At 37.8% G+C, this 26,424-nt stretch overlaps 2 protein-coding genes across 2 annotated transcripts in view; both read left to right on the forward strand.

The window, feature by feature from the left end:
- Positions 1–15,257, forward strand: part of LOC109150737 — a 67,602-nt gene extending 52,345 nt beyond the window's left edge. The window contains exons 5-6 of the mRNA XM_019298724.1: positions 8,587–8,596; positions 15,200–15,257. The gene's annotated coding sequence lies outside the window, so the exon portion shown is untranslated. The remainder of the gene's footprint in view (positions 1–8,586; positions 8,597–15,199) is intronic.
- A 2,163-nt stretch (positions 15,258–17,420) lies between these two features.
- Positions 17,421–19,435, forward strand: LOC109150738 (putative late blight resistance protein homolog R1A-4). Its single transcript, XM_019298725.1, has 4 exons — positions 17,421–17,568; positions 18,184–18,985; positions 19,081–19,208; positions 19,349–19,435. Exons 1-4 carry the CDS (start codon positions 17,425–17,427, stop codon positions 19,433–19,435), a joined length of 1,161 nt encoding a protein of 386 aa, XP_019154270.1. The 5' UTR covers positions 17,421–17,424.
- The last annotated feature ends 6,989 nt before the right edge of the window (positions 19,436–26,424 follow it).

A 26,424-nucleotide genomic window follows, 5' to 3' on the forward strand; every position in this document is an offset into this window, starting at 1 on the left:
GTGGAAGAAAGTATACTCTCGTTATAGTAGATGACTACACAAGATATACATGGGTGCTTTTCTTGAAAAAGAAGAATGAAACAGAAACAGTTCTTCCAAATCTTTTGAGACAACTTCAAATAGAAAATGAGCTCAAATAATACGAATAAGATCAGATCAGGGAACGGAATTTGTCAACAAAGTCATAAAGGAATTTTGTGCGCAAAATGGGATTTTCCACCAACTTTCGGCAGCACGAACTCCTCAGCAAAACGGAGTAGCCGAAAGAAGAAACAGAACTTTGAAAGAAGCTGCACGAACAATGATCTCTTACTCAGGACTACCTAAGAGATTTTGGGCTGAAGCCATAAACACGACATGCTATACACAAAATAGATCCTTGATCAACAAATCTCACAACAAGACACCATATGAGTTATGGAAAGGTAAAACACCTAGTATCAGTTATTTTCATGTCTTTGGTTGCAGGGTGCTTCATACATAACAACGGGAAAGAATCATCTAAGAGCGTTTGACGAAAGAGCTGATGAAGGGTTATTCATGGGATACTCCTCTGTAAGCAAAGCATTCAGAGTTCTAAACAAACGAACAATGGTAATTGAGGAATCCATTCATGTCAAGTTTAATGAACAATCTGAGATGAACCCATCAGGATGTAAAACATCAATCAAGTCAAAACAAAATCCTCAGCAACCTGTTGACGAAAATACCTCAGACGAAGAAGACATACTCTCATCTTACACGAAATATCAACTAAAGGTTCCTGAACCCGAACCTATGTTTCAAGAAAAGGTTGGAATTAAACAGAATGATCCTACATCTATCACAAAATCTGAACCAATGATTTACATTGATCTACCTTATATTCCTGAAATGGATGCTCAAAATCAACAAGATGTTTTTGAACCAGACCTTCGATGGTTAAAAGATCATCCACCAGATCAGGTTATTGGAAATATTCAAGAAGGTGTAAGAACAAGAGCTTCCTTGCACGAAAGTATGATGGCATGTTTCCTGTCACAAATGGAACCAAAAACCATAGAAGAAGCTCTAAAAGACCCAGACTGGGTAATAGCCATGCAAGAAGAACTCCATCAATTTGAACGAAATGAGGTGTGGGAACTTGTTCCGAGACCATCTCATCAAAATGTCATTGGAACTAAATGGGTGTTTAGAAACAAAATGAGTGAAGATGGGCTCATTGTTAGGAACAAAGCTCGTCTTGTTGCTAAGGGATATTTCCAGGAAGAAGGTATTGATTTTTATGAAACCTTCGCCCCTGTAGCCAGATTGGAAGCTATTCGCATATTTCTAGCTTTTGCAGCCTATAAGAACTTCAAAGTCTATCAAATGGACGTCAAGAGCGCTTTCCTAAATGGACTTCTTGAAGAAGAGGTGTATGTTGAACAACCACCTGGCTTTACAATCAATAATGAGCTTGAAAAAGTATATCATTTCAAAAAGGCTCTTTATGGCTTAAAGCAAGCTCCACGAGCCTGGTATGATACTCTCTCATACTTTCTTATCAATTGTGGCTTCACGAAAGGAGTGGTTGATAAAACACTCTTTCGTATAAAGGATAATGACCATATTCTTTTGGTACAAATCTACGTTGATGACATTATCTTCGGAAGCACGAATCCAATCTTGTGTGAGAAGTTCTCCAATCTTATGAAAGGCAAATTTGAGATGAGTATGATGGGTGAACTGAACTATTTTCTGGGTTTGCAAGTCAAACAATGCCCTGATGGAATATTCATAAATCAAGCCAAATATACCAAGGATTTAATCCGAAAATTTGGCATTGATGGAAAAAGTTCGGTTAAAATTCCAATGAGTACATCCCTCAGAATGGGCATTGATAATGAAGGAAAGGATGTTGATCAAACAAACTTTTGAGGTATTATTGGTTCTCTCCTATACCTGACAGCAAGCAGACCTGACATTTCGTTTGCTGTTGGTGTATGTGCACGATTTCAAGCTAAGCCGAAAGAAATTCACCTAAGTGCAACTAAAAAGATATTAAGATATCTTAAGGGAACGTATAGTGTCGGTCTCTGGTATCCGAAGGATGGATCATTTGATCTAGTTGGATACTCAGATGCTGATTTCGCTGGATGTCAGATTGATCGAAAAAGTACCTCAGGAACCTGTCAGTTCCTAGGATGACGAATTGTGTCTTGGTTTAGTAAAAAGCAAAACTCTATTGCCACAAGTACGGCTGAAGCCGAATACATAGCAGCTGGAAACTGCTGTGCTCAAATCTTATGGATGAGACACCAATTGAGAGATAATGGCATAAATGCACGAGAAGTGAGCATAAAATGCGATAATACGAGTGCAATCACCATTATGAATAATCCTGTGCTGCACTCTCGGACCAAGCATATTGACATCAAGTATCACTTCATTCGTGATCATGTCGAGAAAAAAGGACATATCTCTTGAGTATGTTAATACTGATGATCAACTTGCAGATATACTCACGAAACCCTTAAGTGAAGCAAGATTCTCTTCTTTAAGGCATGAACTCGGAATGATTGAAATGACATAAAGCCAAGAGAATCAGATCTGCAGAGATTCTTGCTCTCGAAAATCAAAAGATTTGATCCATCCTCACACGCAAGGATCTTTATAAATGAGGTACACTATGAGAACAAATTTCTCATCTAACGAAAACTCTAGTGTTTGTTTTTGCATGTGCAGGAATGAGTACGGGAAGCGAAAGAACCATTACGGAGGCACGAGAAGGAAAGAGTGAAGTTCTCAGTGAGCCACTAGTGACTGAGCAACAGCTTAATTAGTTCCTTGAACACGCTCAACACATACGAAATCTTCTCCGTGACACGTCCGATAATGAGTCACGAGAATCCTTCTACTCTGTTGGCAACCCCATTGGATATATCAAAGAAAACAGTGTGCTGGAACTGAGCGATAGTTTTGACTACTCACCCTCAGGCACCCCCACTAAGATAACATCTCCTCTCAAGTCCACCGCAAGCAGCAAGAAAAAGAAAGCTTGAACAACTTTGTTAGGCCACGGTGACAAATTGTGGTGTTATCTTGTTCATGATCTTTTTAGTTTATGACTCTATCATGCAAATATGATGTCAGTATCTAAAAGATTTTGTTAAGATTCGCACGTTATCTTTTGCCTATATATTATTCTTCTATTTCATGAGCTTTACTCATTCACAAGATCTTAGAGAAGGATAAAGATTGCAGGGATGAATAAGGGGAAGGAAAAGAGCGACGAAGTTGAAAAAAGGGCCAAACGTCTAAAACATCATATGCAAGAAGCTAACAAGCTTCCGAATGCCACCATCATAAGGCTGGAAGAAGATGGGGAAAGGGTCATCGTAACCTACTCCATGCCCAACACAGCACCAAAGGACAAGGAAACTCATGAAAAATTGGTCAACGAGTCCAGGGCTAAGAAGGCATACTGCATGGAACAAGCCACTCGGCTTGCTAAAGAGAGAATTCTGATGATGAAAGGTTCTAATGAGCAAACATCTTATGAAGTTCCTCAACCTAGTGAACAATCTTCTGAAGATGTCACTATGGTTCACTCTCGGCCCTTAACTCAGTCACCCGAACCCACTCTCTCACTTGAGGAGTTGGATGAATATGCAAAAAAGGCAAATCTAACTGATGTGACCGAAGAGATGACTCGTCTGGAACTTCACGTGCCTTATCGTTTTCTCTAAGCTTTTGTATGCTGTACTCTCGTGACCTGGAATCCTCGTGATCTAATAAAAATGCTATCCTTTCGTACTTAGAATGACTGCTTATCTTGTCTATGCCTAACTTTATATGTTACGTGTCCAAATCACAGGAAAGCTCATCACTCATACGTTTTCTGGTCAAAAGGGCCATAATTTTATACGTTACATTCTTTTAAAAGTTCATTGAAGTTGGAGTTTCATAAAGAAACAAGTTAACAGTCAAAGTCTTGCTTGGAATTGATAACTCCTTGACTACAGTTATGAGCATTAATTGTAACGTTGAAATTAATGGGTAACAGACATGAGCTATGTGGATTTCTTGCTATAAAAGGAGGTGAATTCTTCACATTATATTCATCCTTTTTTTCTTTACCATGGCTCCAAAGAAAACTTTCACCAGAGGTGATTCTCACAAACTGAAAGAAGGTGCCAGACGTCTCAGGGAGGAACAGGGTGACCTCTACCCTGGTAACAGTCCACAAGCACCAGTGGAAATTCCTTCTGATTCCGACTCGTCTCTTGATATGACGGGCTTTATTGTTGAAAGTGAAGAGAAGACTTCGAAAGATCCTACCAAGATTCCAGATCGAGACTATATGGCTTTTCTGGCACAAGAGGACTTAATGGAGAAATATAATCAGGATGAAGAACCTGAATCCTCATCTGGCTCAAACTACCCACGAACCGGGAAATGGTTCAAGCAAATGCTGGGAAATTTGAAAAAAGGCCAAAGGTGAACCATCTGGAGTCAAGAAAAACGAGAGGAAGAAAATTTGACCTTTTGTCTGTTGTATCTTATCCTATGTACCTTCTTCTCTCGGTTCTATGAATAATAAAGTTTAATTGGCTCTGGTTTCCTTTGATCGAGACTTTATATGTCTTATCTATCACCTGTCTAAAAATCTCGAATCAAGGACAAAATTCTTGAAAAAGAATATATTCCCTAAACAGTGTCTTGGTTAAGACAGTTGGACACATCTTTTGAGAGGTTCGGTCTCTCTATTTAATGGACCCTCTCAAGGATAGAGGAAAAGAAAAGGCACTCTCATCCGAGAGCTTATCTGAGACTGGAAAAATGTCTCACCGTGATCTCGGGAACTCGGTTGAGAAAGGTTCATCATCTGAGAAAGAACCTGAAATCTCAGAGTTCTACTCTCTTGTTGAACTTACCCCTCTTCTAAAGCACGAAGAAAAATATCGTGCACTGTACTCTTTTGCTAAGGCCAAGGTAATGGCTGAACTAAATGACATGGAGAGACGAGGTCTCTCTAGAGAAACCTTGGGAGCAGATCATGAGACCCTCATTGCTGAAGTCTTTGCTCATGAGATCCGAAAGAGGGAATACCTTGAGTACGAACGAAAGAAGAAGGGTAGCAATGTGTAGAAGGGAAGTCTGCCTACAAATGCACGAGAGATTGTAACTTTTGATGTTGTGCATTGTTCTGTGTAATAATTCTCTCGGGAGAAGCATTTCTGTTGATGTAAAAAGGACCTGTTCGACTTTATCTGTCTTACAAGTCTGATGTTATGAAATCTCTATCATCTTTCGGGTTTGGAATCATGACTAAATATGCTTAATGCTTTAAGCTTTTATTTCCAACCGTTCAGATGAATCCTAATGGGATCATGTGGCCGAGAAAAGTGGTCCACTTCCCACTTTGTCTGATACATGATGTGACGTGCATTTAATGCACCCATAAGCACTCGATTGATTTTCTCTCACCTCATTAAATGAGGGAATGATCGTTTTTGATCTGCACACGATCTTATCACTCCCCCATGTTGATCAGTTACCTTTTTGGAGAAGAAGAACCGGGAGTGTTTTGAATTTTAAACCATTCATCTCTAAATGGACCATCCATACCCGGATACCCGGAGTTCTATAAAACCCCTCTTAAACCTTCTTGATCTTTTTACCCTACCTTTCTCACACTTTTCTTCATAACCCTCTGTCTCTCTCAAATCCTCAACTATGGCAGAACATCCACAAGCATCACCATCTAATCCTGAACCAGAAACTCCTTCCAACCTGGAAGCCCCAAGCTTTCCAACTGAGGACCTGAGATTCATTGAATCCAGAGTACCCTTCATCGTAGGGGGAAATATGTGGGACGCGCATGGATTCCTTGAGTATATCCTGGATAGAAAATTTGGTGAAAACATCATACAGCTCCTCACAGAAACAGGATTATATGGCTTCATCACACATCTTTATACTGTTTGGTACCCGGTTGATGTAACCCAGTTCTATATGAATGCTTCAATATCTTCTGATTATCTGACTATCACTTCCAGAGTCAATAATCATCATGTGGTCATCACCTCGGAGGACGTTCGATCAACATACGGGTTCCCACAGAGAGATGAGTCCTACAAGTCAGATATTATCTATTATCATCTCGATCCAGAGGAGTTCTACGAATCCATCAAGAACAATCTCGCACCACCCAAAGCAGAAATCACATGGCCGTTGAAGAAGAAATGGTTCCGGCTAGATTATGAGTTCACTGTTGATATCTTCAATAAACTCGTCGATCACAAGACATCGGGCACTGATGATGTGACGAAGGAGAAGTTGAAAATGTTGCATGCCTTCTTGAATGGATTTAAAGTCGATTGGTCGAAGATCATATTCAACAACATTGTTCACACCATCACCTTTCATCGGAAGAGTCCAGGAGACATTGCAAAGATATTAGGATATGGTTTTGTGATAAGCCATCTTCTGGCAACGAAAGGAGTCGTTCTGCGCCCAGGAATTCGACCTGGACAGAAAGCATGTCACATGAAACAAAAACCATCCGGATATGACAAGCAGAAGGCATTGGAGTTGGGAATCCCTATTGAGCAAGTCAAAGCCAAGAGGAAATCAAGAACACCTAGGGTTTCAGAAGATGATCAACCCAAGCCGAAACGACAAAAACGAGAAAAGCACTCCTCTCGGAGTAAGGCGAAAAAGGCAGAAGAAACTTTAGTTGTTCCAATCCCCTCAAAATCTCCACAAGAGAAGAAAGATCCAATTTCACCCTCCCCTCTACCAGAAACAATCGTGGTCAAAGACTCATCCGAAGATGAAGATAATCTGATTCTCTCCAGAATCATCAAAACGAGTCACTTTCGGTCTCCCGTCAAGGCGAAATCTTTCCCGAAGGAATCTTCTACACCGAAAGAAGAAGACACGAAAGAGGCATCCCCACAGGGGGAAATAATCACGAATGAAGCACTTTCTGAGGGGGAAGCTCAACCGAAAGATGTTCTTCCAGAGAAAATTTCTGATGATCAAGAACCCAAGTCCGATCTCGGTTTTCCTCAAGACCACCATCCACAAGAACCTACTTTGGCAGATCAACTCCTTCGAGAGCTGACACAAGAACCTATTAATGTAGACATGGAGGCCAGTCGCTTAAGTCTTCCACAAGAACCTGGGTCACCAGAAAAGACGACAGAGGCGACTGATGCTCTGATCGCTGTGCCTTGTCTGCCACAAGAACCTACCAATACAGAGCAGGTAATTCTGACACAAGAACCTGTGTTGGTAGACGAGACAGCCGTTGTCCATGTAACTTCTCCGGATATACCGAAACCTTCAGCTCCAACTCCTGAAGTAAAGGCTTCTCGTCGTACACGAGATCAAGTGCTTAGAGAATCCATTGAAAGGGACTACAAACGAGTTCTGCAGTGGCAGAAGTGGCGCACTGCTCCACTACGGATCTTTCTTGAAACTTTTGAAGCAATGCAGGATGAAGAAGACTTTGCACTTGAATGGATTGGCACTGATGACGTTTCAAAAGCTCTTCGAATTGAAGAAATCAATCGCGTTTTCTCTTACAAGATGACAAATCGCACTCTCGGGAGAGATAAAGCTCCAATCTGCATCGAGCTTAACAAGCCACCCTTGGATCCTGTTTATGAAGAAGAAATGAAGCAACTTCGATATGTCTTGTTGCTATGAAAGATCAAGACCTCCTTAGAGAAGGAACACCAAAATGATCCAAATTGTAATGTCAGTGGCACGAAAGATGAGCTTGGACGAGAGATTGAAGAAGACGAGAGTAATGAAGATGAAGATGAAGATGATAATGATGATGATGTTGACGATGCTGCTGATGAGAATGATGATGATGATGATGATGACAATGATGATCAGTTGGGTAATGAAGGTGCTCAAGAAACCGACCCCGAAGACAGTCATACAATCTTGATCGGTCCTGACTATGACACATATCCTCAAAGATCTCCCTTAAGAAAACTACCATCTGACAGTGATGACTCGGAAGAAGCTTCAACTTCTCATCCCGAAGATCTATCTCGCGCCATTGTTCCGCATATCCAACCCATAGACGAGACTCCAATCAAGCAAGGAAACGAAAGTATGCGTGAGGGCAAACAGGAAGCCTCACCAATTCTTCTTAGCTCAGCTAGTGGTGGAAAACGGGAAGCACCACCTCAAGATGATCACATGGACACATCACCAACAAACATTGAGGAAGAATCCCCTGCAGAGTCCCCACGGACTATCATGAACATCATGAGAGGAACTGTTCATTCAGCTGAGACCATCCATAGGCAATATCTTGCTTTACGAGAAAAGGACACGAAATTTATGGATGATCTGTGCAAGAAGGTCGATTTTCTGATAGCAGCACAATCTCAACCTCGATCTCCACCTCCTGCACAGCCTCAACCGCAGCAACAAAGCCAATCAGATCCCAAGATCCTTGAGAGAATGACAAAGAAACTTTATGATCTCGAAGCTTCTTTGAACAAAGTTGCGCGACAACAGCACGAAATCAAACACTCTCATTTTGGTCTCAAAGAGCGTGTGGATTTGTCCTGTACAAAGATTGACACATATCAGGACAATTCGTACCAACTGGGCGAATATGCACTTCAAATTCTCGGGTATGCTCAGGATATCTTGCTTGCAATCGACAAGGTCTCTTCCATTCCTCCTACCACCTGTGCTGATGATGCCAAAAAGGGGGAAAAGAGAAATGATGACAAAGATAAGGATGATGATCAGCCGAGAGATAGCACGAAAGATCAAGCTCGTGAAACACGATACTCTCCCTCTCGGACACCAAGAGACTATGACCAAAGGAATATGAATCCATCTCATCCACCTTCCAAGTCTCGTGGTTACCACTCCTCGAAGCAAAGATATCATGGTCGATACCAATCCTCCAAACAAATTAAGCCTCGACAATCATTTGGTTCTGAAGCCAAATACATCTTCACAGGACTGCCAAAGAGAGAACAGACGAAATTAAGGCAGAAACTTATGAGAGACAACAAAGTAACTATGGATGGCATAGGAAACTTTGTGGACTTCGTCCTATATGAAGAAGGCAGTGGCAAACAATTCGAGGGTTGTAATAATCCTATCTGGTTGAAAACAAAAGACAATCATACAAGACAAAATCACATGAGCACTCAAAATGAGAGAATCAAAAGAGCAAACAAAGAACTGTGGAGGAAGCATGATGAAGAAAGAAAAAGAAGAGAAGATGAAGCAATGGAGAGAGAAAGGATCAGAAATCTCATTGAAGACCTTTCTAATGTAACCAACGACTCCCCACAGAATGTCATGCACAATGCAGCTTTCAAAGTGCACAAGGAATCAGGAAAGAACTACCAAGAAGGCATGAATTCGTTTGAACTGATTTCGTGGTGGAAGTATGGTATTGTTGAAGGAAGCAACATTCGGGAAGCCTACAACAATTACACTGGTCTGAACATCAAAGGAGAACATGAAGAACTTGTCAAGTCTAATCCTATTAAAGTCTTCAGAGCAAAAATCAATGAGAAAATTGACTTCAACAGGATGCTAAAGCTACAAAAGGAAAAGGATGACCAAAACTCAAGGAAGCTGAACAACAGAAATCAAAGCTTTTAGAAATGTAAGTTAACTTTCGTTCTGGTTCTCTTCATAAAGTTTTTGTAATGATCACATCTTTATATATGAAACTCTTATTGTCACACATCTCGTGTCACTTGTCTGAGTTACTTATCCTTGTCTCGCTTATTAACGCTTTAATCTAGAAAAAGATTTGTAAACTCTCAAGTATGGCTGTTTTTATAATAGAAAAATCCTTATGGAACTTTTATCAGCCTTATAAGAAGAGTATAGGTTTTGGCATCATAAAAAAGGGGGAAATTGTTAGGAACATTGTATTAGGATTTTGATGATACCAATGTAATGTAGAAAAGTAGACCCCTAACCTTTAGTTCTTTTTAATCGCTGCTTTCGTCCTAGACGAGAGTTTCCATAACTCCTCTGTAATTCGTGTTAAGCTAGACAAACACACGAAAATGAGTTATGACTAGATGTTAGGGTCTCCAAGGCGAAAGAAGACACGCGACATGAAGAACAACGACGAAAGTCAAGCAGGAGTTGTCAACAAGCACGAAAGGACAGTTTTTGTTAAAAACGATCTTTATCAAGCATTACTTCTCTTCAACAACGAGAAGAATGTTCCACCTGTCTGTTTTGACAACATCCTAGGACAATAAGGACTTCATCTTATGGGACACACTTTTCAAAGGCATTAAATGAAGATGTACCATCTCCTGGAGCTAAAAGACAAATCCTAATGCTTTCCATACCTTCAACGGCTACATGGTACAACCTCATTAATGGAGCATTTAATGCATGAAGCTCCCCGGTCCTTGTCCAATGGTTAAAGGGTTTTGAAAATTTCATCTCCCTCCAACGGATGAATTTTCATCACCTATAAAAACCCACCTTCATCAGCTAAGATGGTGCTAGTTCATTATCACTTGACTTACTCACTTACAAAAGCTCTTGAAAAGTCTACAATTTACTAAAAGCTTTTGTGAACCAGTTTTGAGGTGCTAAGTTACTTGAAGAATCATTTGTCTTACACCTCAAGGAAGTCTTGATATCTGTTTGAAGCAATCATATCTCAGAGTCAAGACCTCATCGTTGGAGAATACAAGAAATCATTTTCTACCAACCTCAACTCAGGAGAAGAAGTTGATAGAGGCGGAGTAAACTCGAGGAGTTGAAAAACCTACGAAGGCTGTCCGGCTTAGTGATCAAGGAGGTCTTTGTGTACTTGTACTAAGAGTGATAGTGTAATCCTTCCAATAGTTGTGGAAGAAGAGTGGAGTAGGCAACATTGGATGAACCACTATAAAATCTCGTGTCCCCTCTAACTCTTTACTTACGCTTTTCTTTTTGCATTCATATCATTCCTTTATTATCTTTACCGAAAGTTTGTCTAATTACACAAACTAGTGCAAAGTATCTAAAACAAATCTATCTTATCCGCTGCGCCAAGACACCGAAAGGTGACGTTTAGGGCTTCTAACGAAAAGAGTCTATTCACCCCCCCCCCCCCCCCTCTAGACTTTCATCTCATTCTATCGGGACCAACAGGGAAGTCTGAGCAAATTTTGTGTTCAGGGCAGCGATAATCATGAGAATATGATCTCAAAATTTATGCGAATACCACAGTAAGTAGTTCAATGAAAAGATCGCATATTTCTACATTGAATCCAATCTTCTGATTTGTGATTCTATTCTTAGATCACATTGCTCCTCAAATTTCATTCAAGAGCCTTAATCTTATATGATTATGATTTTTGGTGGTAAAGAGGATAGTCATTCTGGGTATTAATTTGTAATTCTTCTAAAAAATAATCCTGCAACCTGGCGGATTAAACAGATGGAATGCTAAAAATGTGTAAATTCATTGATAAATATGTTGATATTGTGTCAATACTCGAACTAATTAGAAGTGAAAAGAAAATAGATAAAGGATTTTAAAATTATAAGCTTCTCTAGAGGTTGAAATGAAATGTTGTTAATTGATGAATATTAGGCTTCTTTACTTTACATTTGGTTTAATATGCATTTGCCCAGAGTTGTGAGGTCTCTCTGCTTTTGACATACACCTCCGTTAGAAATAAGTCTTAAGTGAGGCTTGTTTTTAACTCATGAGAAAATTGGTTAATAGGAAGCTAATGAATATAGTTTTTTTTTTTTTATTAACACATTTTGAAGTAAATTTAAGATATTAACCTTTGTTTTTATTTATTGTTTGATGTGATATATATTAACATGAATATATATATATATATATATATATATATATATATATATATATATATATATATATATAGTCTTGAAAATAACCTCTGATTTTATTTTCATGTTTGGCTATATTCACGGAAGATGTTTTCTTTCAATTTTGCTAACAATAGGAAACTGTTGAAGATTTTAACAATGCATTAGGACTTGTTTTTATAAACTTTGAGCATAGAATCTTTTTTTATATAAAGAACAGCTCTATATTTGGGAAATGACCAGCAATTTTTAAGACATAATTTGCTTGACTTTTCATGAGAGCTTATATATGTGTCTCTCTTTGTGTACACATTGTACCCCAAAGGGAGATTTAGTTGCTATCGTGCATGAGACTATTATTGATCACCCCTTTCAATTTATGGGCTTAAACCAACTGGTTCCACAATTTTAATATATAACATATTTGGCCTCTTGCTTATGTTTACTTTGGGACTAAGATATTGCCTTGATTTAGGGAGTTCTGCTTCGCGGAATAATTAAAGATGTTGGAATTATGTGTTCTTGTGGGATGTGCAAGGGATCCATATAGTAAGTATCTATTATTTTAAAACTTCAGTTTGGTCCTCTGACAATAGTTTAACTGTTATAAATGTAAAAATTTCTCAGTACTCTCACATTTTGTGATTGCTAGTGCCATTCCTTACAACATCTGTTGCAAATCTTCAACTATGTGATTCATGCTTGATTGTTACAAGATCAGAAGATGAAGTGGGGTAAGCTTGATTTTGAATTTTGAAATGCACTCTTGTATTTTATGTCATCTGTTTTGTAATAATTTAAGACTTGTTGGATTTCTAGTGAGTGAAACAAGGCTTGATTTCAGATAGATGTGTGTTTTTGCTGCAAATACTAAAAGGTTGCAGTGTTTGAAGTACATAAAATGATAAAATTAGTTCCAGATTTTAATTAGTAGATTAATGATTTAATGGACACTAGTAGTCGGTGCTTATGTGATTTTAAAGTGAGTAAAACAATTCTGTTTTTTCAAATAGTAGTTGAAGTAGGGCTAGGAATTTCTACTGGTTTTCAGAATTTAATTACACTTTGAGAAATGTTGTATTTTTAAATAATTTTTTTTTTAGAAAAAGAGTATCCGCGACACCCTCTGTGAAGAGGTGTCGCGGATACACTTAATTAAAAAAAAAAATAAATGAATACTTTCCGAAGCACCTGTCACGCAGCAGGTGCCTCGGAAAGTCTGTATTAAAAAAAATAAAAAATGTCTATTTAGCTTTTCGCGACACCTTATACAGGTGCCTCGGAAAGCTAAACACTTTCAGAGGCTCTGGAATCCGAGTCACCTGTACAGGTGACTCGGAAAGTGTTTTATAGGAGACTCAGATAGTTTTTTTTGTACTAGTGCTAGTTCTAATTTTCAATTGTTTGTTCTAGTCTATGTGGAAGGTATTCTTGTGATTGGTTCTGATCAGGCTCAGGTCAATAGCTTACTTGCTCGGATGGCCACTGTTTTTAAGGTTCGGGATATGGGAGCTCCGTCCTTCTTCCTTGGTATTGGGACGGTCTCTCATCAAGGTGGTCTTTTGTTGTCTCAGAAGCGGTACATGGGTGATCTTTTGAAGCGAGCTGGCATGGTTGATTGCAAGGCTCTTGGCACGCCGGTTTCTCTTGTCAAGGTGGCTGAGGAGTCAGCGGTTCCATATGCAGATCCTACTTAGTACCGGAGTCTGGTTGGAGCTCTTCAGTATCTTACTGTCACCAGGCCTGATATTTCTTTTGCGGTGAATCAGCTCTGTCAGCGCATGCAAGCTCCTACCACGGCTGACTGGTCTATGCTCAAACGGGTTCTGTGTTACGTGAAAGGTACCACACATCTCGGCTTGTTTATCCGGAAGTCGCCTTCTGCCTCTATTCATGCGTATTCTGATTCTGATTGGGCCGGTAACCCGATTGATCGGAAGTCAACGAGTGGTTTTGTGGTGTTTTTTGGGTGTAACTTGGTCTCGTAGGTGTGTAAGAAGCAGCGTACTGTGGCCCGTTCTTCCACGGAGGCTGCGTACAAAGCTATTGCAGATGTGGCTGCTGAGGTGACCTGGCTTGTCTCCTTACTGCGCGAGTTGCAAATTTCGTTCACTGCTCCGCCTCGGCTATGGTGTGACAATTTAGGGGCCACCTACCTGTGTGCCAATGGTAGAGAAGTTGTGGCCTGCGATGTGAAGAAAGAGTGCACCATCTGGGAGAGATTGGCTACTGTTTCTGTTAGAGAGTCCACAGCTGCAGGAAGGAGTTCCAGCGTTTTGATGGATGCCTGGATAGTTCGGACCTCGTCCTGGAGTTTCTTGATATCGCCCATATTAACGCCCGGCAATGGAACCAAAATGTTATGTTTTCGGGCGAAAGCACGCGCCAAAGGGCGATTAGGGTTATTGGGGATGTCTATGTTGAGAGATAAATTTAAGGAACAAAGATAATAGGAACATTTTGAGAGTTTTCCCACCTCTTGATTTTAACTTAACTTCTTTCTTGCTTGTTATTTTATTAGAATGAAAATCCCCTTTATATAAGAGGGTTACAAAGACTAGTAAAACATAAAAAGGAAAGGAAGACTAACTAAAACATAAAAAGGTGTTAGAAGAGTTGGGTTATGGTTGAGAGAATCACTCTCAACCTTAGGATTTGAATTTTGAAATTCATGGCTTTTGCTTTTCCTTACCTTGTATATATAGGCTATACATCTTCTGTACAGAGCATTACATTAATATACAAACACACAGTCTACTGCATACACTTTTATCACAAAAGGAAAGGAAGACTAACTAAAACATAAAAAGGAAAGGAGAATCATTAAAGCTCCTTACCCTAATTATTTGCTATCTCTAAAGGAAATAAATCAATTCTAATAGTAAAGATAATAAATCAGTTCTAATAATAAAGATATTCCCTTAATCATCATATCATATCACCACACTAGCATTGATTGAGTTAAGCTATTGTAGGAATTCCATTGTGGCTTCTGCAAAGTGGATTCAAGAAGAGCAAAACAACATCTATTGGGTCTCTTAGCTTTCTATCCCTCTGATATATCTCGACTCTCACCATTTAACATTCATGGTTGTGGTTGCAATGGATAATCATCTATTTGATCTGTTTTCTCTCACTTCTATCTCATGTTTCCTTATCTATCTAACTGTGTTCATCTTTTCTTTTTACCGAATTTACTGTTTCCAGACTTTCAAAATATGGTAGTAGGCTAGAGGAGGAAGTGATCAGTAATGAATGAATAGCAGTACAGTAGGTATGTTGTACGAGCACATATAACTGGATGTTTATTTTGTGTGAAAGAAAAATGAATTAAGCATATTGCTTTCACTTTTTGAAAGTATATATAGGAAGCTAGGCCTGGAGAAATTGTTGGAAGACATGACAAATTTTGAATGTGCATAGTGGCCTGGTGAGCTGATGGATGCTGCCATAGCATTGCAGTTTGCATGAAGGATCAGATGGAGCTGAACATCAATTCCTCCATCTCAAGTCTCAATTTTTTGAGTTTTCAAAGGGTATCCACCCTCACTTAGTCTTGTTTGAATTCATTGTTATGTTAAGGAATTTTTGCATTGGACGAATCTTTTCATTAGAAACCATGTCGGTTGTTTAAAGAAACTTAGAGAATATATCTTGATTGGATTTTAAGTTATGTACAGAGGATTAATCTGTTTGTACAGATTTGATGTTTCTGGGAAATTAATTAGTTCTGTAATATATGGAGTCTCTGTACTTAATGACTTGTCTTTCTTCATCTCAAGTCTCAACTTTGTCTGTAGTTCATAGAAACTTGGAGATCACAATAATATATCTTGATTGGTTGGATTCTAAACTCGGTACTAACTAAAGCATATGTTTACAAAGGATTCCGAATTTAAAAATAAAAAAACAGAACAACAAAAAACAAAAAAAAAAAAAAGAATTCGATATGTGACATAACTTTCATTATGAAAATCTACCAAATCTTAAGAAGCTCAACTTCTTTAATTAGTACATATATGCCTGCCATGGAGTGATATATATGAGGCTTATTGGTATGCTTCTAAATCAATAGACTACAGGTTCTAAACATGAAAGGTGGTTGGGATACGGTTTAGGAGAGTGGGAGGAATTAGATGGTGGATTCCGTGCATTGAAGAGGTTGGTAATAGAAAATAGTACTCTCCATGGTTGGAATGCTATTATACCGGTGACCATTTCCCTCTGCTCGAAGGCTTATCATTACGTAAATGTCATGATTTGGAAGAGATCTTTGAAGGTTTTGCCGATATCATCACACTAGCATTAATTCAATTATACGAATGTTGGGATTCCTTACTGGCTTCAGCAAAGTGGATTCCAGATGAGCAAGGCAACAACAACTATGGAAATGCCAACGTCCTAGCTAGCTTGTTCATTCCAAAAAGATTAGGAGGACATTTACTAACTGAAAATTTTAAAAGAAAAAAAAAAGGAAAGAAAAAATTCAAATTTGAAAATGAAAACACCCAAAAGCATTTACTTCACCAGGACTATGTGGTCTAATGATACTCGGGTTGGATTTCTATTTGGAAAATTATGAGTTCGAGCCTCAGTGGATGCGTTATTGGTATTGGTTCTTTGTGTTTCAGTAGTTTCAAAAATTTAAAAAAAATTTGACGTTGTATAATTTATTAATTTTTTTTATTATTTATTTAAAATGAATTATGGTGTCAATTTTTGGTAAAAACCGACATTAAAAGTCTCTTTTAAATTATAAATTTATTTAATATTTTGACGTTGGTTTTGTATACAACCGACTTTATATATATGTGCGACGTTTTAGGTGATTTCTGTATAGTGTTAATTATCATGACTTGTAATTTTGTGTCTCAATTAGTCACAAAAGTGACTATTTTTGTCTTTCTAAAGACTAAAATAGTGGTTTATAAAAGGGAAAATTGTAAAAAATGCCCCTCTATAATATGCCAATTATCAATGTCATCCTTGAACTATGAGTGGTGTAAATGTTGCCCCTCAATTATCAAAATGGTGCATATATGGCCCCTTGCGTAATGGACTTGTAGTTCATCACCGTTGTCCATCGCTGGTACTTCGAATCGAGGGAGGGAAAAAAAACTAAATTACATATTTACTCCGACTTAATGGTGTCGTACACTAACGGGGAACCACATGTCCGTTACGGGAAGGGCTATATGTGCACCGTTTTGATAATTGAGGGGCAACATTTACACCACTCATAATTCAGGAGTGACATTGATAATTGGCATATTATAGAGGGGCATTTTTTACAATTTTCCCTTTATAAAAATTACAATTTTGGTTTGTAATATATTTTTGAACCACAAATTAAATCATTTTCAAGGAGTAATTATGAGCCAAATTTAGAAATTATGATAAGTAAGAAGTGCACTTGCGCTTGTCCTATAATTTAGGGACTAAAATTGCAATTAGGACAAGAAAGAAAGAAGCTAGGCAACTTACCGCTAATTTAAAAATGAGGTTTATTTAAACTCTGGCGTTGACCAATGAATTCCGGTTTACATTGTATCAGATCGATCAATCTATGTCTCAGTTCTCCTCTGATTTTCCGACGAAAATTAAATGGCTTATGCTGCTGTAACTTCGCTAATGGAAACACTTTCTCTACATTTCTTGCAATCACAACCAGGCTTGCCTCTTGAAGATTTAGAGGCACAGATTAGAGATGGCAATGAAAACCTTGGCTTGCTGCAGCAAATTCTTGAGGCTCAGATGAGAGAGATGGAGGTTGACGAAGAAGCGTCATCAAAGCGTCTTCATATAAAGGCTTTCTTCCCCAGGCTTTATGGAAAGCAGCAAGCTGCTCGGGATAGTACACTATTGACTTCTCGGCTCATGGAGGTGGCTCAAGTGAAACAAAAGATAGTTTCTCTCCATCAAAATCTGGGCTTGCTGCAACAAAGTCTTGACAAATCTGAGATCCCCTATGATGATGCGAGGGTGAGGGTGATGAAAGATTTAGAAGCAGAGATCAGAGATGCATCGTTCAAAGTGGAAGAAAGGATTGAGATGGAGTTGACTAACATTTATCTAGCAAAGGACAGCCTTCATATAACAGCTTGCCTGCTCAGGCTTCATCAAATCTTCAATGAAGCAGAAAAACAGACTGATTACCAGATGAGGGATGGTAAAGAAAATCTTGGCTTGCTGCAACAAATTGTTGAGGCTCAGATTAGAGAGATGGACGAAGCGTCATCATCCAAGCGTCCCCCCAGGTTTTATGGAAAGCAGCAGCTTTCTCGGCTTAGAGAGGTGGGTGAAGTCAAACAAAAGATGGTCTCTGTCCAAAATAATCTTGACTTGCTGCAGAGCATTTTTCAGAGAGCTGAGATTGGCAATGATGATGCGGGGGCGATGAAAGATTTAGAGGCAGAGATGAGAGATGTATGGTTCAAAGCGGAAGAAAGGATTGAGATGGAGTTGACTACCATTTATCTAGCAAAGGATAGCCTTCTTCATATAACAGCTTGCCTGCTCAGGCTTCATAAAATCTTCATTGAAGCAGAAAAACAGACTGATTACCACAAGAATGAGTTGATTAGGATTCAAAGGGAATACCAGCTTGCTAAGGTTTCACTCCTTGGTCAGATCCGACGAAGAGGACTACTACAGCTTGTCAAAGGATCATTACAGCATGATCCAGTACACAAGAAAATTATTATGAGTAACTTTTCCAAAAAAGCTTCAAAGTTTGACAGTGGAATGGTTGGATGCAAGAAGCAGTTCGAGAAGATATTGGATCAGCTGCTCACGCAACAAACAACTAACAGGAGACAAGTTGTTTCAATTGTTGGCATGGGAGGAATAGGCAAGACCACTTTAGCACACAAACTTTATCAAGATCCATCAGTTACTTCTCATTTCGACAAGCGAGCATGGGTTACTGTATCCCAAGAGTATAACATGGAACAAATGCTCCGATGCCTTATTGGTTGTGTTATTGCAGCATCAAGAGATGAACTCCATGAACAGAGCACTGGCCAATATCAATTCTTAGCAGAAAGGCTGTATAGATCTTTGAAAGGTCAGCGATATTTGATAGTGATTGATGATTTATGGAACACTACTGCTTGGGATAGTGTTCAAAGATGTTTTCCAGATGATGATGATAATGATGGAAGCTGTATACTATTGACTTCTCGACTCATCTCCTCTTAAATGCCGATGAAAGTTGGAATCTCTTCTGCAAAGTCTTTGGTAAAACTGAATTGCTTCCAGTGTTTGAGCAAATTGGTAGAGACATAGTGGAGAAATGTAAAGGATTACCTCTAGCTATTACTATAGTAGCTAGTCTTCCCTCCAAGACAGAAGAGGAGGAGAAAAAGTGGAAGAATGTTGTAGAAAGTGTAATGGGTGATTCTAGGGATGCATGTTCCAGAATACTATATTTGAGTTACAATCAATTACCACACCACCTAAAAGTCTGTTTTCTATATTTTGGAATTTTTGAAGAAGACTATGAGGTCTCTGTGAAGAAGTTGGTTAGGTTGTGGGCGGCAAAGGGATTTTTGAGCACCGTGAAGCATGTGAATTTGGAGAAAGTGGCAATGGAATGCTTGCAAGATCTTGTTGATAGAAGTCTTGTTATTGTTAGCAAACATAGCTACAATGGGGAAATGAAGAGAATAATGATCCATGATGTGTTGCGAGATTTGTGTATGAGAGAAGCTAGACTTGAAAATCTCTTGAATGCCAATGGAGTTAAAAGACCTTATTGTTGGATAACCCATACATCAAGATCTTTCTATGGTAAAGTCAGGTTTGAAGATGAGTGCTATCACAAACCTCATTCCTTTCACTTAACTCTTCTTTACTATTCTTGGAATGCAGATGCGAAACTATTTTCACACTTGAAACTACTAAGAGTACTAGACATGAGAAATAGTATTTGGAATGGAGTTATAGACCTAAATGTGCTTGCAAATCTTATTCATTTGAGATACTTAGCTTTGTATAGAACTCACACTTTTGATGCAAAGATCTTTGACCATTGGAATAATATGCAAACTTTTATTGTTAGTAGGGATGGTGTTATATCGTTTTCCTCTGAGCCATTTAGAATTTGGAAAATGCCACTATTAAGGAATTTTTCCATTGGAAGAATTTTTTCATTAGAAGCACCGTTAGTTGTACATAGAAACTTAGAGAATATATCTTGGTTGGATTCTAAGTTATGTACAAAGGATCTGTTTACAATGATTCCAAATTTAAAAACATTGGGAGTTGATGGTGGATACTATAATTATAAGATAGATTGTTTTTATAATTTTGTGCACTTGGAGCAGCTTGAGAAAGTAAGCATCAGAGGGTGGATGGATCTCAACCTTGTTAAGTGTAGCATCCCATGGGCAACTTGTTTACCAAATCTTAAGAAGCTCAAGTTGGTGAGGTCTAATCTGCAATGGAGTGAGCTGAGCGCTATTAGTATGTTGCCTAATCTGGAGGTTCTAAAATTGATAGATGCTTGTAAAGGCCCAGAGTGGGAGACATCTGATGGATGCTGCCATAACATTGGTGGATGTGGGAACTGTGTAAGAGATTTGCTAATAAGGATGCTCTAAGGAAGGGGATTACATGGTGATGTGGAGGATCGGAGTTGGGCCCATTACAAATGTAAAAAATACCTATCAAGATATGATATTTGAAAACATCTCTGTATTTATGTGTGATATGACACTGCTATGTCAAAAAGATCAGGTGATTTAAAAGATGTAAATTTTGGTGTTGACTGTCAAAGATAATGCTGCTGCTAGAGACTGAGGATCGGAGTTATGGTGGTGGGAAGATCAAAAGGAGTTGTGATAATGCATATATGCTATTGAAAATGCTGGTCGTCACAACTCATAGTATTACAGGCCGGTGTCTTGGACAATATTTTGTGAGATAGATCTTTCTACTTGAACACAAAATTATGTACTATATTGACTATTATGTCCTTCAATTCTAAAAATTTTATCAATGTTTCCTTAGACTTCCATACGCAAAAATTGTATAAAAACTAGACTTAATCACCATTTTGGCCTCTTAATTGTTTCCCAACTGTCAATGTAGTTCATAGTTTTCAATTTCAACCAATTTGATTCTAGAATGTTTATTATTCTAACACGCACGTGGAGCAAATAGTTTTGTAACATCAAAACGACGTCGTTTTCGACCAAGGTCTACACAATAATTTTCCAAAAACAATCATTATTGTGTGGACTGTGATCCACACAACTGTATGGACCACCGTCCAAAAATGAAATAGTTTCCTCATTGGAAGAGACGACGTTGTTAGGTCGCGCAATTTTTTTTCTCTTTCATGCGACCTGCATTTTCCTCTCCACTGTTGCAACATATATTTTTTATAACTTATAAAATACATTATGTTATCCAAAAGGTTCATTATTCTGACACATAAACTACATTATTCTAACTCATAAAGTACGTTATTCTAACTTATAAAATACAACATCTTACTTCAGAAGGTTTATTATTCTAACACATAAAGTACATTATTTTAAAGCATAAAGTACATTATTTTAACTCATAAAATACATTATATTATCCTAGAAGATTCATTATTCTAACACGTAAATGGTTTAGCAAATCACACCGTTATTGACTAACAAAATTTTTTTTTTCGTCAAAACGATGTCATTTTGGACCACGGTCCATGCAATAATTTGCCAGAAGACTATCCCTGCACACATTAAGGGGAAGCCCATGATTATTATTAGCCCTGTGCAGCGAACAGGGTTGGGCAGTTCGATTTTATGAACCGCCAAGCCGTTCCATTTTCGATTTTTATTATGTATATCTAATCCGTTTAATTTAGTAATTAATGTTGACTCAAAGTATTTTGTCAAAGTTATGTGCAAAAAGAATTCCAGTTCTATAAAGGAATATCAGTCTTAAGAGGAATAGTTATTGAAGAAACTAGTTCTAAGGGGATTTGTTGTTGAAGATTTTCTAGTTTTATTTTGATTAGGAATAGTTTGTTATTCACGAATCTGTTAGGAGTAGTTACTATAAATAGGGGTTGTCCTTTATTGTAGATTTCAAGCATTCAACATTAATCTTGTGAGGTACGAGAGTCTTTGAGAATAGGATACTAAATTCTCCTAGAAAGTAGTACATGTGTTTAGGTTTCAATAGTTTGGTAAGAAAGATCATTCTATTGTGTAATCTCAAGTTCCAAACAGCGTACTTTAAATATTGAGCTTTTAGTGGATTTAGGCAAGTTCTCAAATTGAGAAGTGCCTCGCAGATTATGGTTGTTTGTCCGAACTGCGTTACAGATTGTTTGTGTTACAATTCAACATTAGTTTCGACATCAATGTGTGCTGCGCTTATAAAAATTTCAATTAATTACATCGGATAATGATTTTTTGGGTTGGATCGATTTTTATCGAATTTTGATTTTGTTTGGATTGAAAAAAAAAAATAAAAAAAATCAAACTAAACTACTTGAAGTTCAACCTTGCAACTTAGTGAACTTAACTTACAAATTACATGTCATAACTTACAACTTAATTATTAAAGGCAATTAAGTAAAGTAACTTTTTAAAAAATATTATTGATTCTATTACAAATTAGTATCCGTTCTATACTTTCTCTAACTACTGCAGCCCAAAGAGTCAATACCTGGTTGCAGTATATTTGACAAACAAATAAATACCCGGAGTATAGGGTTATTGATCCACAGGGAAGCGGGGTGTATCAAGCACTAGCTACTAATCCATTCATGAGAAGCTAATCCTATCGAAAAGAGTGATTGATTGATTGTAAAACTAATTAAAAGAACAAAGTAGTAGGTTGATGAAAACAATAGAGGGAGTGGGATTTCTGGGATTCAAGTGCTTAATCACCTAGTGCCAATCTAAGGTGCGACATTTAATTCGGGTTCAAACAAGTGTGAGAATGCATACAAGGGAAGGAATTACTCCCATAATTCCAACCTAAAATAACGTGAGTGAATATTCATTCCCATGATATAAACACTCATCAATTCAAGAACAAGCAATAGTTAAGTGCGATTGTGGGATCTCTAAAATATGCCCTAACTCCCATTAAGACATAAAGGTAGCATTGAAATGAGTAATTCGGGTCCTTAATTACTAGCATCAACAAGAAAGAACACAATTGCAACACTAGATATAAAACACAAATATAAATGTATTAATGAATTTAAGAACTAGGCACTCATGGCTAGAATAGAATTCATTGCAATGATATAAAAGAGTTCACAAGCAACAAAGAAAGTAAAAGAATAGAACAAGAGATTCTCCCAAATCTTCCTAACTTTTCTTCTTTCTTCCCAGACAACTTGTACCTCTTGATCTCCCATTTTCTTGTCTCCAAAAACACAGTTTTTTTTTTTTAGGGTTGAGGGGAGATGGGCCTTTTATAGTTGAAGCTCAATAGGAATAGATTAGGAAATTTCCGCAAGCTGTCCAAACTCAGATCATGGCTTTTCGACGCGTCGAGTCTTCAACAGTTTTGGCCCCGAACCTTTTGGAATTTCTCGACACGTCGAGTCTTCGACGGCTGCAACCATTCAGCTACTGGAATATTTCGACGCATCGAATCCTCTGTTCAGCACCCTTCAGTCCATTTTGGCTCGGAACTTGTCTTAGAACTTTCCTTGCTTTTGGTATTGATCTACAATGGTTTCAAAACACTAACAAACACCATAAAAACATTCAAAACAAGCATTAAAGCATATCTTTATTAGAAAGCAAGGAAATAGGCACTGAAAGTGACAATTTAACGAACTTAAGCTCAAAAGAAGATTCAAATTAACAAGAGAAACATACACAAATAAGCTCACATCAAACTCCCCCACACTTAAACCTTTGCTTGTCCTCAAGCAAAACCATTGAACATATCACAAGTCAAGCACAAAAATTACTCATAGTCTCTCTTGTACAACCTAGCATACCACAACCAACTTGCCACAAAACAATATCCCTCAAGAGTCATCTCAGTTTGGCACACAAGATCCATTCTCAAGCCAATAACCAAACACTAAAATTATTAAAGTGCATGAAGATCAAGTGTGCACAAATACTAAGTTGAGATAATGCAAAACTCGACTTTGAATGAGATCCCATAGGCTTGCCTTTCATACTCCGACTAGCTCAACTCTAAGAGTGCATGCTAAGATCAAGTAGGTCTTTGCAGGCTTGTAATGGGGCTAGGGGTGAATGGCTAACAAGGAAGTGCTATGGATAAATAATAAAAGAGAGAATGTCACAATTATCTATCTTTTCAAAACATAAAAGAGATAAAGACAATAATAACCAAAGGAGCTAAATGCAACTCAAGAACAAAGCAACACTGTAATGAAGCGGGGGTCTAAAAAAACAAACTTTCAAACTTTTATTCTTCCTTTATTTTCTTTTCTTTTCCTTTTTTTCCTGATTTCTCTTTTGATTTTTTTTTTTTTTTGGATTTCTTTGGAATATAACTGTTAGGAATGAATTGTAAAATTTTGATGAGCCGAATGTATTTTTTGAAAAATCAAGTAGTCCCCAATTTTATTCTATTTGAGTCAGTCTTAAGTCCACAGAGTATGGTGCACCCATATCATGCAACCCACGTACAAGTCTTGAAGATCATAATTTATTTGAAGAGTTAAGCGGGATTATAGCTTAACACATTTATGTTGCAAATAATCTCTAAGAATTATGTTAAAAGAGTTGGATGATACGCATGTGAATTATACTAAAAGGTCCTTAGTTCAAACCTCATGATAAGCATTTTGCAAAGGGAGACTAGGCAACCACCGACTTGGAGACTAACCAAGAAGGAGACTATGCATGATGGACACTAAGCACCATGTAATGAAGGAATGTACCAGTCTCACAGAAGCTATGCACCAAATGAAGAAACACACCATGCAAAGTGGACCAAAATCACGAAACAGAGCATCCTATCATGCATAATTATGAAGTTTTTACAGAGATTCCAATATATATTTTTACATGGATTATGAAGAAGAAAATGGCTGATATATTTTTATCTGAACAACAACATTTTTACGATGGAACCGGAGACGCTCGAAGAAGGTTGATTCACGGAGATATATTTTCATACTCAAGCAAGAATCAACAGATTAATTATTTGATCAACTTGATATGTTAGAACATTTATGAAGGACAAGAAATGTCAAGCTAGCCGCGCCTAACTTATTCAAAATTTGGAGGCTACAAATTTCAAGAGACGCCAACGGGCAAAATATTCAAATTGTTTGACAAAAGGCGAATGGGCCTATTTCTAAAAGCACCTAGGGTTTCAACATGATGCATGTTCCAAAATACTATATTTGAGTTACAATCAATTACCACACCACTTAAAAGCCTGTTTTCAATATTTTGGAATTTTTGAAGAAGACTATGAGATCTTTGTGAAGAAGTTGGTTAGGTTGTGGGCGGTAGAGGGATTTTTGAGCACTATGAAACATGTGAATTTGGAGAAAGTGGCTATGGAATACTTGCAAGATCTTGTTGATAGAAGTCTTGTTATAGTTAGCAAACATTGCTACAATGGGGAAATGAAGAGATTAAGGATCCGTGATCTGTTGCGAGATTTGTTCTTGAGAGAAGCTAGACTTGAAAATTTCTTGAATATCAATGGAGTTAAAAAACATTGTTGTTGGATAAGTCATACATCAAGATCTTTCTATAATGAAGTCATGTTTGAAGATGAGTGCTTTCACAAACCCCATTCCTTTCATTATTTTTGGAATGCAGATGTGAAACGTCTATTTTCACACTTGAAACTATTAAGAGTACTAGATATGAGAAATAGATTTTGGGACAATGGAGTTATAGGCCTAAATGTGCTTGCAAATCTTGTTCATTTGAGATACTTTGCTTTGTATACAATTGTCACTTTCGATGCAAAGCTCTTTGAGCATTGGAATAACATGCAAACTTTAGTTGTTAGTGGGGATGGTGCTATATTGCGTTCCTCTGAGCCATATGGAATTTGGAAAATGCCACTATTAAGGAATTTTTGCATTGGAAGAATTTTTTCGTTAGAAACTCCGTTGGTTGTTTATAGAAACTTAGATAATATATCTTGGTTGGATTCTAAGTTATGTACAAAGGATCTGTTTACAATGATTTCGAATTTAAAAAAATTGGGGTTGATGATGGATACTATGATAATAATCTAGATTGGCTTTATAATGTTGTGCACTTGCAGCAGCTTGAGAAACTAAGCATTAGAAGGTGGATGAATCTCAACCTTGTTATGCGTAGCATCCCATGGGCAACTAGTTTACCAAATCTTAAGAAGCTCAGCTTGTTGAAGTGTAATCTGCAGTGGAGTGAGCTGAGCGCTATTAGTATGTTGCCTAATCTGGAGGTTCTAAAATTGATAGATGCTTGTGAAGGCTCAAACTGGGAGCTGACATCTGGTGGAGGGTTCCATTAATTAAAGATGTTGGTAATTGAAAAAACAAATCTCCAATAATGGAATGTTTTGGGTGACCATTTCCCAATGCTCGAATGTTTAGAAATAAGTGACTGCTCTATGTTGAAAGAAATCCCTTGTGGTTTTGTCGAAATCACC

The sequence above is a fragment of the Ipomoea nil genome, unplaced genomic scaffold, assembly GCF_001879475.1.
Source record: "Ipomoea nil cultivar Tokyo-kokei standard unplaced genomic scaffold, Asagao_1.1 scaffold2280, whole genome shotgun sequence".
NCBI lineage: Eukaryota > Viridiplantae > Streptophyta > Magnoliopsida > Solanales > Convolvulaceae > Ipomoea > Ipomoea nil.